The sequence below is a fragment of the Plasmopara halstedii genome (assembly GCF_900000015.1).
Source record: "Plasmopara halstedii genome assembly, contig: Scaffold_2061, whole genome shotgun sequence".
NCBI lineage: Eukaryota > Oomycota > Peronosporomycetes > Peronosporales > Peronosporaceae > Plasmopara > Plasmopara halstedii.
In genome coordinates this window covers 555,920-575,156 of record NW_020188969.1, presented here as the reverse complement: position 1 = coordinate 575,156, position 19,237 = coordinate 555,920, and the positions used below count along the sequence as shown (strand labels likewise).

The following is a 19,237-nucleotide window of genomic DNA, read 5'->3' as shown; positions in this document are numbered from 1 at the left end:
TTACTCTCTGCCTACGTGCTTAGTTTCGAATGTGATGGTGAAGTCGGTCCCCCTTTCGAATCGATGCTGCGTCGAGACATGATCTATTTTCCCGTTTTGTTTTCGTTTTGCTGACTAAAGTCCACTTTTTGCACAGTCAAATTGGCTACATCGCCGATTTGAAAAACGTCAAGCCCAAAAGGTTGGGACGAAAGATTGTCAGACTTTGACATAAAGACGGAAATAGGCTTTGCAGGCACACAAATTAACTGAATAGATGTCCAAGACATTACGATGACGGACTGTACTATCTGATGCAGTCTTTGATTTTCAAACTGGTATGGTATCGATGGGAATATATCTAGACGGAAAGACTGATAGTACCATTGACGCGGAAAGCTTTGAATCCACAGAGATTTTTTTTTAATGTTCTGTCATTAACGACACTTCTAGTCCTCATTTTAATCCTTTTGAATATTATGGGCATGTATTGACAGTCTCGGGAAAAGTTTCTAAATATCACGCAAGTGAGCCAGAATACGTTGTGGCAGACAAGACAGTCAGTGGCTTGAACGTATTTTCGAATTTATCATAATATTTAAAGTGTGGCACTGGGTGGGATGTATCAATAATACCGCCATTATCGCAGGTGATACGCGAGGAACACCTGGTGGGAGGAGCGACATTGAGATGCATAAACATGGTTCAACACTGTAATTTCGTGCCAGCACCTGGGCTTCAATGGCCGTACATTGCACAAGTGCCTGTCACGTAACGCAGCTGGTTTGTTTTTGTAGATGCCAGCAGTATGGATTCTGCCGAAAATCAAGTCAAAAGATTTGATCAAGTGCTGAGGACTCTCAGGTAGCCAGGTCCACCAAGCGGTGGACCAATTCTTCGAAAAAACAGTTACACCATAAGGATCTGTAGGCTAGCAATGATGCAATCTCCCGTCAATTTTCGGTTCTAAATGACATAACCATTGCGTGCAGACATCAATTCTCTTAAACACTATTACAGGAACACTATGCACGATTCAGCGATGTCGTCAGTGCAGGTATGAATTTAATACATGCGCTATATATATACTACGAGGGACATCTACATTAGTACTGTCTGTAAGGTACTACATTAAAAGTATTTACAATCGGCCGACATGCTCATTTCGATCGGGTTCGACGGAAGGTTATCATCAGATGTGACCACATTCATCCGCATAATCAAACTGTAACCAGATGCCTACGCGGCACTTGAAGCTGCTCCAGAATCTATGACATTGTTCACGAATTTCCGTCGAACAGTTCCGCGACATGAAAGCGTCTGGTTCATGTCACAGCTTAAATATGTATACGACGTGGGTGTTTCTTGCATACCGGTACGCGTGGCATCTCGCGGTATCAGCTCCGATATGACCACGTCGCACCGCATGCAGCGCGATCTAGCACGCGCTCTACTAGATCCTCAATCAGGAGGCGTTACCAGTAGGCTTACGTTAAATAGGAACACATTTAATGCTCTTCTAATTATACTATGCATTTGCATCGTTCTCCTTAGCCTACATACAAGAGTGCGTGCATTCCACAAGTATTGGAGTTGATGCTACTCTCATTTTCGTCCAGCAAGTGATCGAGGAGCTGAACGACGCTATTGATGAGTATCTACCGTTTCCACCCGATAATGAGCCTCTTTCCCACGACCATGAAGTGGAATTGGGTACCTTGCTCTCTGCAGCATCACTTGTATGTATCAATCATTTTTATATTCAAATGTATATTGACATGATGACGAGTTGATGTAGACTATTCGCTATGTGACTGAGAAGCAAGCAATGTTACCATTATTGCAACAATATCGCAAAGCATTCGACAAGGTATTGCAGTATCCAGTCTGGACGCACAAATGTTTTTACGAACTAAAAGCAGTGGCATTAATGGGAACTACACGAGTGCTCGAATCATTTAGCAATCAAGTATCAATAACCGACGTATTAAAGCAGTTGCGGTGGCTCGAAACACTTTATAAAGGCGAAAGTATTGGGACAGAACAATTGGCACATCGAATGAATACACTATTGCGTCCCTTGTGCGAATTTGTAGCAGTTGCTTTGCAAACACACGTAGCAGCTCGTGACATCATATGTGACGATATATTGACATTACTGCTGCAGCTTTTGACAAAGGTGGATACTAGTGAAGTTGAACTGGTAGTAGCTGATGTAGTCAAAGTAGAATTGGCTGCAACAGCTGCGGTGCTTTTGGAAGCCAGGTACCCGTTCACAGTGCCCAATGCATTTGCATTATTGTCCTTACCGACGTTTGTTGAGGAAATGGAAGCGGAAGAAGTGAAATCAGCTATTGACAATGCCATGTTCACGTCTACAAGTAAAATTGCTCGTGTGGACGATGACGAGGAAAAGCTGATGGCAAGTAGAGCGTTCAACCTAGAGAAAGAATGCTGCAAAGTGTTTTGTGGGTGGTTGGCAGTGGATACACGACGGATTGTTGCAGCTCAGGCACTGGCTGTGGTTTATCGAGTCGTTGCATGTGACTCTACCGTTGATCTTGTCGTAAATAGTGACACTACCCCCTTACATGAAGTAACCAATGCGTACGTCACAACTACTTTGGTGTCGAGATTGGCTACGCTAAACTCGCAAAAATTGCTGCTGTAGGTTGAATGATGCAGAGTTTACAGTACTCGGTGATTTTGACTTTGTCAACTCTTTGCTTGAGACGATCCGAGATATTTGTTTGTTTCAGCATAAACTTTCTCCTATCACGCTTGAAGATACTTTTCAGGTCATGAGTACGATTATGTCTCGACTTGAGGTACGCAAATGGAAGAGTAAACAGGATTGATGTATCGTTTGACATTGTGTCTGTATTACAGTCTGCTCTTAAATCGTTTCCGAAAACGAATTCTGTCGAACGACGCAGTGCAAAAGCAGCATGTTCTACGATTCGTCATACCCTCGTCGAAGCTTTTCTCGCCTGGCTTCACCACCCCGACGCAGCCAATTTGCTTTTGTGTCAAATCGATTTCTTACACAATGTCGCTGGCACGCTTGCTGATCCACGAGTATATGGCGATGTATTGGTAATTTTACGCGCGTCTTCCATCCCGGAAGCACGAATCGAGTACACGTCGGGCTGTCAGCTTGCTGTCGAAACACTTTGTGAGGCAATTAACCAACTAGATCGATACTCTCAGTCTACAGTCAATCGAATTGTGTCAGGTCTTACACGCATTGCAGCAGCGTGTCGCCAAGATATTCATCTGATGGCAAACAAACTTGTATTGCCATTAATACCATCGATGCTGGATGGGTCACAGTGGGGAAAGTTTCTGCGTCTTCGTACTGAAGCTGTCGCGACTGTTTTGATCGGATGCGTTCAAAGTGATGAATTTATGGTATGTTCATGCTTTTATATCTACTGAGAAGTCTCTGATGTTATAATACTCATAGGTTGAGAACCACCCGTGGATTAGCGACTTTATCAGTTTTTTGTTTAATCCAGTTGTATCGTCGGAGAATGTGCATTCTTTGATGATTCTCAATGGATTGGTCCGAACAGATCAAAAGTTGCTTGAGCATGTGGCATCGTATTGCATAGCACATCCACGTACAATCTCTGAGACGCTGCATGAACCGCTGGTTCGATGGCCGCTATACGAAGAGGATGAAGATCTCGTCGTTGCTACACTCGAATTGCTTGAAGTGCTGCTCAGCGTTAAAACTCTTCGTGCGTCAGTTGATGTGGATAACATCTATGCTGTTGTCGTACAACTACTTGACAATGCGGCACGGGAAAAGCTAGACGCAACTGCTAATGCTTGCAGACAAGTGATGAAGTCATTTGGATCCAAGCAGGATCATGAAAGAGAAGTTCGGTAATGTGAATGGTTACATGAGGCGAGATGTTACGTATTGAGATATTTTACTGAGCATAGAGCATATCGCCACTGTTGTCAGTGCACTCAAAGTAATAAGTCATGAGTGATGCTTGTGTGAGATGTATTATTCACTATTAATTGGGGACTTCGCAATTTGAAGAAAAAACATTTTGATTACGCGAAGAACATGTTAGCATACGAAACGTTGTGTCCTACTACTGAAATTGTGTCCTGCTTGTTGGCATAGGAAAAGACTCGTTTGTCGGGTTTGTAAGCGATCAATCACTGTGTAGTGCATTGTCAATGGATCTTGTCAGTGAGTCGCACATTGATGCGCTTAATAGTAGAGAAATGGTTAACTGATTGGTTTATCATTTGTTTTTGAGAATCGTTGATCAACTAGCAGCGAATGTACCTTGCGGAGGCCTAAACACCATACTTTTCCATCTACTATTCTGACTTACTAGAAACGAAAATGACAAAGTATTACAACAAACTTGGTTACGTCAAAAGATTAATTGAGTTACAAACGCTTGACTGCTTTCTTCTTGACCATCTTTCGTAGCGAATTTTCCACATTACTCTGTATCTTCATTTTCTTCATAGGCGTCGACAGCGTAATTTCCTTTTTGCTGGTTAAATTAACGCTTTGGTCTGCAGATCGTTTGAGTTCATTGTTGTTACTGTTTTGATCGTTGTCAAAACTCTCTTCTTTACTCGTCTCATTCATCTCCTTATCCAAAGCGGATCGTTTTGGAGCGTGAATGCTTGTCCATAGCTTGGCACGACGTGCATACTCATCATAACTGTCCAAAAATAACTTTCCCGCCTCCTCATTAAGTGACGATTCCGGAAATGGTACGATCAGTAAACACCGAATCACTTGCAGCACATGGGCCAGACCAAGGGATGCCTTCCAGTCCTTTTTCAGTGTGTTGACGCAAATGTCGCCCGCTGGCTGGGAAACATTGGGATGGAATATTTTTGTTAAAAATACGCCGCGTGGCGGCTGTTGGGGAAAATTCTCGGCAAGTGTGAGCCGAAGTTTAAAGAAACCTCCTTGGTATGGCGTATCCTCCGGTCCACGAATTTCCGCGTAAATTTCGCTTAGCTGCTCTTTGTCATGTGGAAGGTACCGAATGCCATCTAATGGCTGCATGACAAGTTTACGGAGCTCACGAGCTACTCGTTGCGCTACTTCATGTGATAAATTTTCCCTTGTTAGCTACAAATATGAGAAATATGTCGGGCAGTTAGGGCCACAAATTTCATTCAAGTTTGTGAACATTAAAAACTCTCAGGCCTGAAGCAAGTCTACAATAGTAGAGAAGGCTTGAGCAAAGAATAGACACGTACAAAGACTTTACCATTGCCAGTGCTGGTTAGGATTGCTATGGCTTGGAGGTACCGCCGTGGCGCCTTTCGCGAAATAATTTTTGATAACGGGCCTCATTAATAATATGAAAAAATGTGGTACACACAGAATACCAAATTTTGTCATTTCGGACAGCTTTTGCCAAAATGTTAAACTATTTTAAGTTTAAAGCTTGCAAAGTCAATACGTAATTGACTTTTCTATCAAATGAACTGCGCAGGTGGTATAGCACGCATCGCAAGATACGCGCTGAAAACCGTTCACTAGAGAAAGCACACCAGAATGTTTCCATTGCTATCATCGCCGTGGTGGATACCACCTCATGAGAACTCTAGTTATGGCTCATGAGTATAATGAGTCTAATGGCTCAAGCGTTCCTTAAAGAGAATGCTTTGAAGAAAGTCTAACATTTAACGATGTGTTGATCACTTTTTGTTCATCGCTTTATCAGCTTATCCACTAGGACTTGCCACTCCATCGTTTCACAGCTTAAAACTTTCGAAGGGATACTACCCCTCAGATAAAGTAGGAAAGTCAGTATACATGAGAATCTTTGCTTTGTCATCAATGGAGCGATCAGCTAGTTAACTGCAGACTGACTTGCATGTGCTAGGGTTGTTGCTACTGATCTTCGCTTGCTCAATGACGACGATTTTCTTGACTATATTTCTGAAATGTATACGTTTCTACGACGAGTTTCACCTGTTGAGACGGGCACAGACTACAGCGTCTCTGTTTCCTGCAGGTGGTGCGATCCGCACCACAGCTCCACCAGTTTATCGGCCCAGCACAAGTTGCTGCCACGCAATCGGGAGCGCTGGGACCCGACCTGTCAGCGCGTTTCATTGTTTGGTTGTGATACTATCTGATAGGGACGATCTCCTTAACGTGCAGCGGTTCGCGCTGCAAACACAAATTAAATATGGCCGTGAAACAAAACTTGGAGGTGGCACTGTCGTGATTGACCAAAGACCCAGCCGAGTACACTATCGTTTGACTTGGGTGTACGAAGCATGTACAGAGAGACAGGACCACACAATATGAGTAGTTTATTTGCCTGCAGAGCCTTGACTAACGCAATAAGAGGGCTCACGATGACATCCGAACCACTCAGCCGTAGCACCTTGATTTAGTGAAAACGCAGGCGTTGTCGATTTCGATTGGTGGTGTGGTCACGTTTCAGTCGGCGAGTACAACAGCTGATACGATGATGGAATCCTGATTATGTGAATTATGTGAATGGTCTTCTCGCTGCTGTGTGTCACTGTTTTCGTGTGACGAAGTGCATCGATGAACTTCGCAGAGAACTTTAAAGTGGCACAGCATGACTGAGACATAGATGCGTAAGGAACTTCACGGTGGTCCGACCACTTGCTCGCCGTCCAACTTGTTTCAGGACAAACATCTGCTTGTTCATGAGGGTCTATGACATTTATAAGGTTGTAACCGCCGGGGCTCAATCGGCGAGACTTGTTTTTTCAGAATTATCTTACACGTGAGGATCAGGAGGGAGAATTAACTGATCACTTATCACAAGAGCGTCAGAGACCCGTGGAAAGCTTCATAAGGCTTGACTGAGTACTGAAAAACCGCGGAGCCCAAAACGACTCGCTGGCGCGAGTTCGCCTACCGTCGCTCATCAGCAGAGATGCCGTTAATGTCAGAGGCCCGCTACCTTATTCATGGAACAAGTGCGTGAAGCCATGGATCTTTGATATGAGAGGTCATTGGACGTTGCGTTCCTCTCCCCGGGCACGTTACGTTTGCAAATCGCGCTGACAGCTGGGTTAATCTTCAAGGTGCTGGGCACCAAATTAAATATGTCAGCAGCGGACCATCCACAGATCGATGGTCAGGCTGAGCACGTGAATCGCGTTATTGTAGACGCTCTTCGTAGCGTCTGCGCTGAGACGCTAAAGCGCTGGAGTTCTATGTTACAACACGTAGATTTCGCACTGAACAATGCAGTGCATTCATCTACCGGCTACACGCGGTTCTACGTGAACGGGCTTGTTAATCCTCTTGTCCCGCTGACGCCGCCACTCCATGGCTCAGGGCTTGGTGGGGGGACGAGCCAAACGGTTGGCTGATGTCAGCCCCCTTACTGTCCGTAAAGAAGTTGGAGACTTCCTGTCTACCAGATTGAGTGTCTTACGACACGTTCGCGATGCGATGTCTGAAAGCCAAGATATGCAGAAGGAATATGCAGACGGAAGAGGAAGAAGAAATGTTGAAAACATTGATGTCGCAGACATGGTTTTATTAATTGCTAGAAACCTTTCTACACATGTAGTTTCTGCTGTCTCGCTGTCCTTTGTTAGCGACACGAGACAAAGTGGCCTACTCGCGGTCACATCGCGTATGAAGGGTAACGGTCGTACGTTTAGAGTCTTGTTTGACTCTGGCGCATCGTAACTACCCAAGGAAGCAATGTGTTGCTGAAAAGTGGTTATGTAATACTTTCAGCGGTACTACCCATATTTCCATTCTGCTTCCCGAATGTGGCTTTTAACTGCGTTCGGAAGGAAGAAGAAGATCATTGAGTACTCTTTTTTATACTGCAGGTTAGCTTAACGGCTGTTATTTAAACGTCGGCCTGGTGTAAAAAAGCTTGCGGATCGAGTTGAGTCTACACGGATACGTAGTGTGCGATATGTTCGACAGTACAATCTAAAGTGTTTATTGCCGTGATAGAGAAGATGTCGAGATGACAGTGAAGAGAAGGTTCCCTATGCGGAGTCTGTTTTTGAATCTGCGTTAAATGAGGGAGCAATATCGCAACAGACGCAAAGAAGTCGACTGCAAAGCTCCTACGTATTTTCGCTCGATGAGTAATCTATCCATCTCACCAAGAGAATCTTACGACCCTTCGAGATTCAAAATCACAAGATTAGTCATTTAGAAACAGTTCAAAATTAGAACCGCCGAGCACAATCAAATTCTAGACCAGGAGGTGTGTGAGATGACATGGTTCTTCCCTCAGTATGCAAGTTGATTACAATACCTTTCAGCATCTTTGCCGGCGCCCGGATCATTTTATGGAAGGTATGAATTTATTTGCCTGCTGCTGCTTGATTAGTGGTAAGATAAGTAAGTTGAACGCGCTCTTTTTTCTCTTTTTGACGGATGGCGCACATGCATATGCAAAGGAAGCGCAACACATTCAAAATTGGAAGGGAGCGCTGAGAATGCCATGAGCCCGGAGCTATTCCGTAGTATGTAACGGGGTTTCACGTGCCCTTGGTATGAAGGGTGTGGGTCACACAAGATGATGTGGTCACACAAGGTGATGTGACCACACAATGGTGTGGCTACACTTAATCAAGGAGTCTGTACGTGGCTGGGACAGCCAGTAGTTATTCATTTAATTACGTTTTACAATATCGATTGAACAACCTATAGATTTAGATATAGGCGGCTTTGCCACAAATTAAACCAAGAAATACAGTTTACATTTGAAACGGAAGGATTAATAGATCTTGGGTCAAGGTTGTAATTACTCTTGGAGTAAGTGGATTATGATCCGCTAAACTCGGACTGGTTCTAATTATAGCACGAAGTTCGCCGACCCTAACCAAATTTACTCAAGCGAAAAAGCTATGGCAGCCCCGCTGCATAGTATGTCTTGCAAAGAGTAAGAAATATCAAAAGGCCATCAATACCGGTCTTGTTGTACTGCCTCACCAAGTGTGGCTTGTTATTCGTCGGCCGTGGATACAGTAGTTTTTTGCAGTAGCTGGATGAGCCATGTGGGCACGTCAGGAAAAACGCTGAATAAGATTTGTGCTTGTTAGAACATACATGAGAAGATGAAATGGAAAGATTTCCCGACGAAGTGGGTGCCCGTAAAGCGTTCACTATTGTGTGATGTCTAAAATTAGTTTGCCCACACTTATGAAAGGAGAGACTACAACATTGTCCCTCGGATTTTGAGCCGTACAGAAGTAAGATGCTATGATAAGTATTATGGTTCATCAGTTTGGGATAAGAGTGGCCGAGAAGAAGGGATAAGAGCCATGGGAGACGTAGGCTGACCGTCTCATGCTATCAATAAAATATTCTTAATGTATTTGGTAAATTAAATATATTGAATGTCCATTTTCTTGCTAGAGTCAATTTTAAAAAGATCCAACCTGCATGTCGTTACTTGAGCGGAACTTTCTTCTTACTCGAATTGCAGCGTTTCCACCCATCTCCTCAGTGGATTTTTAATCGTGGCTTAAAGAGGCATAATGAGTCGTGCGCAAGATAACCAACAACAACCTTGCTCCATTAAGGTATCATTTTGCAGGCTAGCCTCTCAGAAGTTCACTCCGTTAGTTTTCTGTAAGCCGCGACGGTATAAACAAAGTCTTCGTGGTCAATGTCTTGAGTCGACCACGAAGTCAGCATCAAGGCACCATCGTTCTAGTAGGAGTCAATCTTGACTCGTTCCAGAGTACGAGAATGGCTTCATCTTAACCGATCGACGTCCTGAAGCGCGTCAGATTAGTCGCTCGCCGATCTGCATCAACCCGGAAGTGCAATATGCGTTCAAAATCTTGATGACTCACTGAATCCTGCAACTCGCATTACGTTTCGCATTTCGCAGCGTTCTTCATCAACGAAATCGCGTGTCATGTTCTGAAGGATGGCTTGGCATTGCCGTTCGAAAATTGTCGTTTGAAAATCAACACAGGAAAATGTTGTCTGTCACGCGAGGCAGGTTGTGTTTCATCACTGTTCGGTTAAAAAGGCTATGTGGAACATAAGTTCTCTGTCGGCTGCACGTCGGGCATGGCCAAATAAACCTAGTCATCAAAACGAGAACATCCGGTACAAATGAACATGAAATTCTGTGACATTCATTCAGAGGAGCTAAACTCCTCAATTCTAGTAAAAACCTACATCGGGTGATACCCATGATGCAACGTATTTCAAAGCACTCGACGACGCCACACTACTGCAATCTCGTCAGCCCAAACAGGTCTTGTTCGAGCCGTTTTTTTATTTGTAAAATATGTATATTGACTCATTGCTTTAAACAACTGCTTTTCAGAAGCTCAAACTACACTTAACTTTTCTTTGAGGATCAAGTTTTTATTCATCATTAATGATGCTAGCTTCTCAAGGCAGTCGTCGAATTCATATGCTGGACAAATCAGTTCAGTTTCAGCTTTATTAATCTGCCAACCCGCGAGAATTTTTACGCCGGAGACAACATGGTAGGCTATATATCAGTTGTGGGCGTTGTTGGTAAAGCCTGCAGCAGCGAAAGAGTCAGAACGGGCGGCTTGGTACGTCTCGCGCAACGTACGATGGGCTCAGCCACCAGCAGCTTCTACCTCAGGAGCACGAGATATATCAAACTATATATAGGAGGCCAAACCGCTCACATTCCACGAGCTGATATCACAACTCAAAATGTCCATGAACTCTATATAGATATCACCACTCTGTAGGTAGGTTTCGAGTCCGCCAGGTACAATGCACATTTCAATCTTACGCCGAAATTTTTTCTCGACCTCTTTGAAGATGTGGTCTCTCATCGAGCTCCAAACGAGATAGCATTTCTCACTAATGTCGATTAGAAAAAACGGCGATCGCTCTACCGCTTCTACAACGCGCCATCAACCCATGCTTGCTGCTGGTTTGTGATGTAGACCCTCTACAATCCGGCCGGCTTGCCTATTCAGATGTGAATGGGGATATTCTTACTTCCACTCGCTGGATGACTGTAATGCACATCAGCAAAATGTCGTCGACTTAACTACGACATCCCTTACACCGGTGTGATTGACGGTCATGGCTATCGCATCCTCAAAGTACACCACTATCGCATCGCTTCCTCGCAGTTCTGCTGGTCTGTCACCGGTCTAGTACTGCATGTAGGAAATTGCTCGCGCAATGAATGCAGCGGGGCTGCCGTAGCCTTTTGCTTCGAGAAGGCATAATAAGATCGCTAATCGGATGTTCTATACTAGAACCTGTACGAGTTTAGCGGATCACGATCCGCTACCTCCACGAGTTTCCAAAACCTTAATTTAAAGCAAATGTACTCTTCTGATTAAATTTGAAACTGTATTTATTTGTTTTATTTGTGGCAGAGCCGCGTATATTCAAAACCTTTGGCAGTCCAGCCACGTAGTGGCTTCTGGATACGGTGTTGCCACACCGTTGTGTGATACACCGACTTGTGTAATCCACACCTTTGTACAGTCATACCATCTTGTGTGACCTACCACTTCATGCCAGGGTACGTGTAACCCCGTTACACTCGCCCCCCATCAAAATTGTGAATACCCACAAATCACATTTAACAGTCGCCTCGTACGAGGCTCGCGTGTCTGAGACACCATTACTTACCAAGGACTATCTTCACGTATGCTCTGCTCAATACGTCCTGTGTCTAGGACACGAGAAACACTCTCGCTGATTTTGAAGACAATCGCGGGCAGAGCCCTTCTTCGTTTCCTGTGCGCGGTGCAACTCCTGACAGTACGTCCACAGCTTCACGACAGTACGTCCACAGCTTCTCTCCAAAGCCCTCGGCAACCGGGCGCTTTTTCCAGGATGATTAGAAGTGGAGGGCGAGGTGCGCAACGGCTCGACGTGACCCCTGCTCGAACCATTCGGACACCGCGACCGTTTCCCAAACTCTAGACTTCCGAGAGAATTGGTACCATTACCAATAGCCTCGACGAAGCACAGGAGCAGCAGTTGGAGGCTGACCACATGGCGGCTCTCATGCGTCCGCATTCACGGTCGGTCCTAGACACTCGTGTGGGATACAGCTTTTGCTCGGCGAATCCCGCTCGGTGAACACTACTGAAGAAAGACGCGATCATACGATCGTTAAGAGTTTACATAGTCGTTCCCCCGGCAACTACACATTCTGAGCTTGACCAACGAAAAGATCTCGGAGCTCGCTTCTTGGTAACCTTAAGAAATCCTAATGTATAGGTACCGCGCTCAATTTTGCGCTTAATAAGGGGGCGCTCCTGGACCCACAAAGCGGACTATTCCTGTGGTGCGCCCCCCTGGCAAAACCGCTGTAGATGATTTTAGCGTGGGTGCAGCGGCACCATAAACTTTCTCCGCTGTATAACTTACAGTAGAGCCCACAAGGAAGTGGACGTGCGCGTAGAACGCTATCTTCGATTTAAGTCTGCCAAACTCAAAGCGCAACGCCGCTTCCTATGTATTGTCGCCCTTGCGTCATTTGGAATGACCCATCACACTCTCGCGAGCTATGTGATTTCTCACACGGGTGAGTCTACGACCACTGCAGCTCAGGGCCATAGCTTGAGCTCAGCTCATGGTCCTTCGACTGCCCGGGCTACTACCCTGAAGCGCGGGGCCACATTCAAATGTTCGTCACGTTGCCAGCAGCTGAGATATCACGACGACGCGGAGCGTCAAGATCCTTCACGTCGTTTGGACAGTCTTACCGAAGTGGTACATCAAACTCCCACGAGTTCTCGTAGTTTGGGTATCCCCGCCACTTCGCAGGCTATTGGGTTGACCCTGTCAGCGACTTCGACCCACAAGACGTTCCACGTGATAGTGGACTCCACCGTTTTTATCAAGAAGAGTCGGCGCGGACGGATCGACCTGGTCGATCGCCCTCCGGTGACTCGCGATACGCTTCGTGCACTTACAGACAAGGTCCGTCGTCATTGGCACTCTACCGAGCAGCTTGCCGAGGACTCCTACCGCTGTGCGGAAGACCTAGAAAGCTTAGAGCGTTTTGTGCACCGACAGCCGCACGTCAAGAACTACCGCGCTCTGTCGGAGCGGCTTGTATCCGTCGAGCAGACATAGGCGTCACTTCGTGCGACGGTGGAGCGCCTAGCGCCGTTGGAGACAAAAAATCTTTGCACTCCGTGAACAAAAGCAGTTGCTGGTTCAGCTTCTGGGTGTGGCCGAGCGCCTTTGGGCGTCGCCCAGGCGCCAACGCCTTCGCTTTCACACGAGCCGGATCACGGTTAAACTTAGGCAAGCCCAAATCTAACACCGGGTGGATGCGCATTCATTCGGGAGGATTAGCGTATACGCAAAGGCTTGCTTGGCCACGACCTTGAGAGGTCCAATAAACTGAGAACGGAGCTTTGTCGGAAAGACAGCAGATGCTGCATGTGTAGGAAGATTTTAGCACTGAATAAAACCAGGTTTTGACCTCAATGATCCCAATATTTCTCCTGCTTCTTCCATCTGCATATTCTTTCTGCATGTCTTGGCTTTCAGCCACCGCATCGCGAACTTGTCGTAAGACACTCCGTCTGGTAGACAGAAAGTCATCGACTTTTTTACAGTGAAGGGGCTGACATCAGCTAGCACTCGTCTGTTCAGCGTCGTATAGCCGGTAGACGCATTCACTGCATATTTCAAAGCAAACTCCACAATGGCAGCATGGCGCTCCTGCGCTTCGGCGTCTCAGCGCAGGCGCTGCAAAGGACGTCTTCAACGACGCGATTCACACGCTCAGTTTGACCATCGGTCCGCTGTAATGGTACCCAGAACCTTGAAAATTGTCGACAACCCCCCCCAGTGAAAAGTGAGCCTCTGTCAGAGCCAATTGACACCGGGTGTTTATGCTGTCGAAAGACACGACCCACAAACAGCGTCGCTGTATTCACACCGTCAATGATGTCTGTCATCGCTGCAAGATGAGCCATGATGCTCAAATGGTCGACAAAGACCACGACACCCGTGTTGCCCGCCTAGTCCTTCGCCAGGCCAAAAATAAAGTCCATAGTCATGGACTGCCAACGCCCGGAGGTTACCGGTAAACTATCTAGCGGTGCCGCTGAATTCGGAGAGAGTTTTACCCTTTGACACGTCTTACACATTTGCACGTCCATTTGTACAACTTAGACCAACAATAGTGACAACTCACAGAGCTGTACATCCTCTCGCGACCGAGCGGACCACTAAGTGGGGGTGTCGTGGGCCTCATAGAGGATACAATATCTCAAATTCTATCATGAGGAACCACAATTCGTGGTGTATCCGTCGAATCGGCGCTATATTACAGCAGCCCGGTATTCAACGAATATCGGTGTGACCGTATGCGCAATCGCGCTGACAATTTCTTTTCCGAGTTTCTAAACTCCTTGCCCCCAAGAGTCCGTAGCTGCGCTACGCACATATCATCAACCGCGTATGTAGCGCGGATCAAATTCGCCACGGACGACGTCACCGGCGCGGCATGAGCAAGTTCATAATCTTGTCTGCGTGACAACGCATCTGCCAAGCACTATGCTTTCCTGGCTTATACTTCACCTCGAAGTTATGTTCTGTAAAGATTGATAGCCACCTGGCCATCCTCTGCGAGAGGTCAGGCGACGAGTCGCTGTGCGTAGTGACGCATGATCCGTGTAGATCGCAAACGGGTTTAAGCCCAGCAGCTGCACCCTGAACTTGACAAGTGCATACTTCACCGCAAGTAATTCCTTGTCGTGGATTGGGTAGTTCCTCCGTTCAGCCTTGGGCTGGCAGATTTGAATGCGATCACCCGTACCCTCTCCTCGGGGGTCCGCTTGCAGCAGCTCACTGCCGATGCAAAGTCCGAAGCTTCACAGACAACACTAAGAGGACGATTGGGGTCTGGCAACGCCAGTATTGGTGCATGAAGGAGGCTGTCTTTGACCATGTCAAAAGCTTCCCGATGCTCGGTGTCCCAACATCATTGAGTATCCTTCTTAAGGAGATTCGACAATGGCCGTACCATTTCCGCATAATTTGTGCTGAAGTTGTGCAAGTAATTGGCGAAGCTACTTGCGTAAGTCCTTGTGGATCGTTGGAACAGGCCAGTCTACAATGGCCTTAACTTTGGTGGGATCCGCTCGAAGTCCACGCTTCCCAATGAAGTACTCTAAAAAATGGATCTCTTCCGCGCCAAAGGTGCACTTGTCTGCATGGGCGTACAGTTTGTTCGTGTGCATGCACTCGAGCACAGCTCTTGTATGGACGATGTGGTTCTCCTCATCCGTCCTCCCAAGCTCCGCACGACTGTGAACAAAAATGTCGTCACAGTATGTCTGTGCATACGCCCGATGGGGCCTAGATAACTGCGTCACAAGACGATTAAATGTTGCTGGTGCATTCGACAGTCCTTGGGGTATTACCAGCCACTCCCAGAGCATGCAACTCGGAGTACTTACCGCTGACAGCGAAATATCACTAGCTTTCATGAGCAATTGGTCATACCCATCGACCAGGTCGAGTGCGCTGTACTTTGTACAGCCAATCATGTTGCTCTGACGAACACCCTTTCTAGGAATTGGCGTTTGTGCCGGAATGGTAGCAGCGTTTAGCTTATTATAAGCATGAGCGATATGCTCCTTGCGGCTCGCTTTCCGTACACAAAACGTGGGTGTCGAATGGCGAGACATTCTCTTACGTACCATTCCTGCCACGTACTTCGCACAGAAAAAAGCGTCAATGACATCACACTGCTCTTTGGGCAGGGGCCATTGGTGGGTAATGCAGTATTTGGTTTCCAGGACCAGGTCAATCTCATGACGCACACTACGGTCCAGAGGTAGGAGCGACGGCGGGTCTTTGGAGATGACTTCTTGGAATTCCTTTACTAAAGGATAACGCGGATTCAAAGGAATCTTCAGGATCAACGATCCACTTCGTGGGTTCACCACCCTCTTAGTGTCCTTCAGGACAGCTTTATCCAGAACCGACAGCGAGTTAATTTCCTGTTCGGTCTTATAATGACCACCTTGGCTAAGTCGCCTGGGTTCTAGGCACCGCTGAACTCTTCGAAGAACATCTTGTCCAGCTCAGAAAGAGCGTTCACCGCGGGAATAGCCTCGAGGTGATGTCGCCGTCTTCCTCCCCGTCATAGCCTTTGACAATGGCGTATAGCTGTGCGTTATCTTCTACGGTAGAAACATCCTGGGTCAGGTTCGACGCCCTGTGTCTTGCAGATATTATACATCGTCGCCGTCTCCTCCTTAAAGCATTTTTACGTCTTGTCGAGATCAGTGGGAGCAAGCACTCAGCGTCGCCCAATATTAGCCCCACTTCTTGCTGCACCGAATCCCTGATGTTATTATCAACATCCGACAAAGAGCTGCTATTTCCGCAGTCTTCATCCAGCGGATAACTTGCCAATTCACGCGCAACTAAAAAGGACCTTGCTTACGGTGCCTCGAATCTCGTCCGACCATGCCACTCTTGGCATGCAATAACTGCTTCAAAACGTGAGCAGTGCTCAGTGAGTTACGACCATCACATGCGCATCACTAGAGCCTTGCCCTTGACGCCTCGGATCTCGTACGACCATGCCATTCTTGGGTCAGTGGGTCACGTGTCGCTCCACGTGCACCAATAGTGCTTCGCCCTCGATGCCTCGGAGTTCATCCAACCATGCTAATCTTGGCATGTATCGCTTGAGCAGTGCTCAGTGGGTTACGTGCCACCCCACGTTTGGCCCGCGAGGCATGCTCGGTATTCTTGACAATGACAACTCGGATACTCCGATATCCAGCATATTTACCGTCCCGGTCTAGTGCCCGCGACAATAGCGCTTCGCTTTCCTACAGGGTGGGTTCATTACTCGCCAAAGCTCGACCAGGAGACCCTGCGCGTAGCGCTCAAGGTCTTCAACCTCCAATCGATCATTGTCTCATGGTTTTCCAATAATGCCACCAAGTATAAGGTCATTCCTTGAATCCAAGTCGAAAACTTTCCGTTATCAAAGTTAAGAGACTTGACAGCGAGGCCCACAGGGACCCTCGGCACAGTGACACATGTCCCCGTCGCTAAGCGAACAGTGACGGTGTCACTCAACCGTGCTTTCAGCGCCTCAGCATACAGCTGACGTTCCTCGGTCATGGAGTGTCGAGCATAATTGCCCGACGTCCCGGAATCGATAAGAATTTTCCATGGCTTCTCAAAGCCCTTCGCGGTCGCTTCCACGACCAGCAAGCCCGGCTGGCATACACGTTCCGTGTCCAAGAGCACGGAGCTCTTCGGGAATATGCGCTGCTGTCCTCTACATCTTTGAGGCTCAACAGAGCGCAATTCTCTCCCGGAAAGGCACCACGCGCCTACTGGGTGTGCTAATTTACTTGTGAGAAGCGGGACGTCGGATCGATGAACGTTGACGCGCCTTGCGCAGGGGACAACCAGTTCGAAGGTCACGGATGTTTCCAAAGACAAAACACCGTAGGGTGTTTAAACGCAGCTAGGAGCTCTCCACACTCTTTCTCAGCATAGCTGGGATACATTGGCTCGGGCCCGCTCGACGAGCTCTCAGTGTGAGCATTTCAGCCAGGTCTCACCGACTCAAAGTTGAATTCGGCATTCAATGCCACCTTCATCGCTTGTTCAATAGATGATGGATGCACACGAAAGACTTCCGTTCTGGCGACGCCAGTGCGGAGGCCCTCCATAAAGACAGTCACTTAGACCGCCTCGGGGGGAGGATCGGCTGCCATCCCAGCAGTGAAAGTTTGCAACTCTGGGACATGGTCCAGCAATTCCTTCTTGCCGTGTCGGCGGGCTTCGGCTCCGTCCAGCTTGGACCGAAGTGCCGCACGTCAGTGCCCATTCCCGCGCTCGACCACTGAGCTTGGCGATAGCTAGCGCCGCGCGCTGTTGTTTGGTCTGGGGTATGGCAGACATCATGGCCATCTCGACTTCTCTCACCTAGAGCAGGAGATTCTCTCCATTTTCGCCCTCGAAGGTCTTGCTTGACGCTCACCATGAGCGATTGGGTCAGGGGGGTGTCATCCGTTAAGTCATGGACGCAGTCGACGTCTACATCTTCTGCTATAGGTTCACTAGCAGAGCACTTACATAGCTCAAAAACACTTGTACGCGCGCGCTTGTTGCCTTGGGTTGTTGCGAAGCAAGGTGTTCCACGCCCTCAGGGCCAAGCAGAAATATAAGCTTATTTAGCCCATCCTGCATGCCCTGGGGCAAAAAGGAGAATTGCTCCATTCTCACAGAGAATCAGTCGTAACGGCAAAGGCGTAGATTGACCACTAGTGCTACAAAGTGCAGCAGGGTTACCGTAGCTCTTTGCTTAGAGGAAGCTTAATAAGGTCACCGACCATACATTCTATACTAGAACCATTACGGGTGTAGCGAATTGCAATTCGCTACCTCCAAAATAACCCATAACCTTAAATGTACTCAACATTGAAACTTATTTGTTTTATTTGCGGCAGAACTGCCTATCTGTAAAACCTTAGATTTTTTCATAAATTAGTAAAAACTTAGTAATATGCATTTCTACTGGTAGTCCCGCGACCTAGTGGCTTCTTGTTACGGTGTAGCCACACCGTTGTGTGATTACACCGACTAATGTAATCCACACCTTTGTACGGTTACGTCTTCTTGTGTGATCTACCATTTTATACCAGGGTACGTGTAACCCGTTACAAGGAACTTCTCGTCCGTGAGTATAGTGATATTGTCCCTGCGGCTGAGCGAGAGACCAATCCATCAAGTTGGCGAATTAATGCGCTGATGCCATAAAGGGCTTTGAGCTCTCCTCAGTCACGTGCAGCGACCCGTAGATGGCCTGATCTGTGTCGACACCACCAGGCCCGGGTGACCTTCTCCTTGCGAAGTCGGAGCGAAACGATCTCGATGTCGAGTATTGTCTTCAGATCAAATGAGATAGACTTGCCCCCACCATCAGCAAGGCGCATCTGATGTGATTTTGCGGTCAAAATCTCATCGCGCTTTCGCCATCACTTCCAAATGACAGCCCCATCATGAAGACCCATTTTACGGAATTTGAGGGTACGTTGCCTCCCACTTTCTGGTCCACTTGACAAATATTTGCTTGGTGCCAAATTGAATGGAGTCGTGGGGTGCTATGGTCGAGAATTATTTGGGAGAGCGGGGAGCATTGTCTGTTACCTATGATCAAGACATCGAACCGGACTCTCATTTCGGTTATTTTATGTGGTTGGGTATTTTTCCGACTGACTAAAATACTGGCATTAGCTTTATCAAATTCCGTCACTTGCGCACACA

At 47.1% G+C, this 19,237-nt stretch overlaps 3 protein-coding genes across 3 annotated transcripts; 1 reads left to right on the top strand and 2 right to left on the bottom strand.

The window, feature by feature from the left end:
- Positions 1–465, bottom strand: PHALS_14884 (uncharacterized protein). The gene has a single exon (XM_024717050.2). The coding sequence runs from the start codon at positions 267–269 to the stop codon at positions 84–86; it is 186 nt and encodes a 61-aa protein (XP_024582587.1). The 5' UTR covers positions 270–465; the 3' UTR covers positions 1–83.
- An 841-nt stretch (positions 466–1,306) lies between these two features.
- Positions 1,307–3,874, top strand: PHALS_02632 (uncharacterized protein; the record flags this gene model as incomplete). Its single annotated transcript, XM_024717049.1, has 6 exons — positions 1,307–1,460; positions 1,534–1,718; positions 1,778–2,586; positions 2,651–2,807; positions 2,869–3,390; positions 3,446–3,874. 6 exons carry the CDS (start codon positions 1,307–1,309, stop codon positions 3,872–3,874), a joined length of 2,256 nt encoding a protein of 751 aa, XP_024582586.1.
- Positions 3,875–4,396: 522 nt separating this feature from the next.
- On the bottom strand, positions 4,397–5,243 carry PHALS_02631 (ubiquitin-conjugating enzyme; the record flags this gene model as incomplete). The annotated part of the gene is made up of 2 exons (XM_024717048.1): positions 4,397–5,098; positions 5,241–5,243. The coding sequence occupies 2 exons, from the start codon at positions 5,241–5,243 to the stop codon at positions 4,397–4,399; spliced, it is 705 nt and encodes a 234-aa protein (XP_024582585.1).
- Between the last annotated feature and the right edge of the window lie 13,994 nt (positions 5,244–19,237).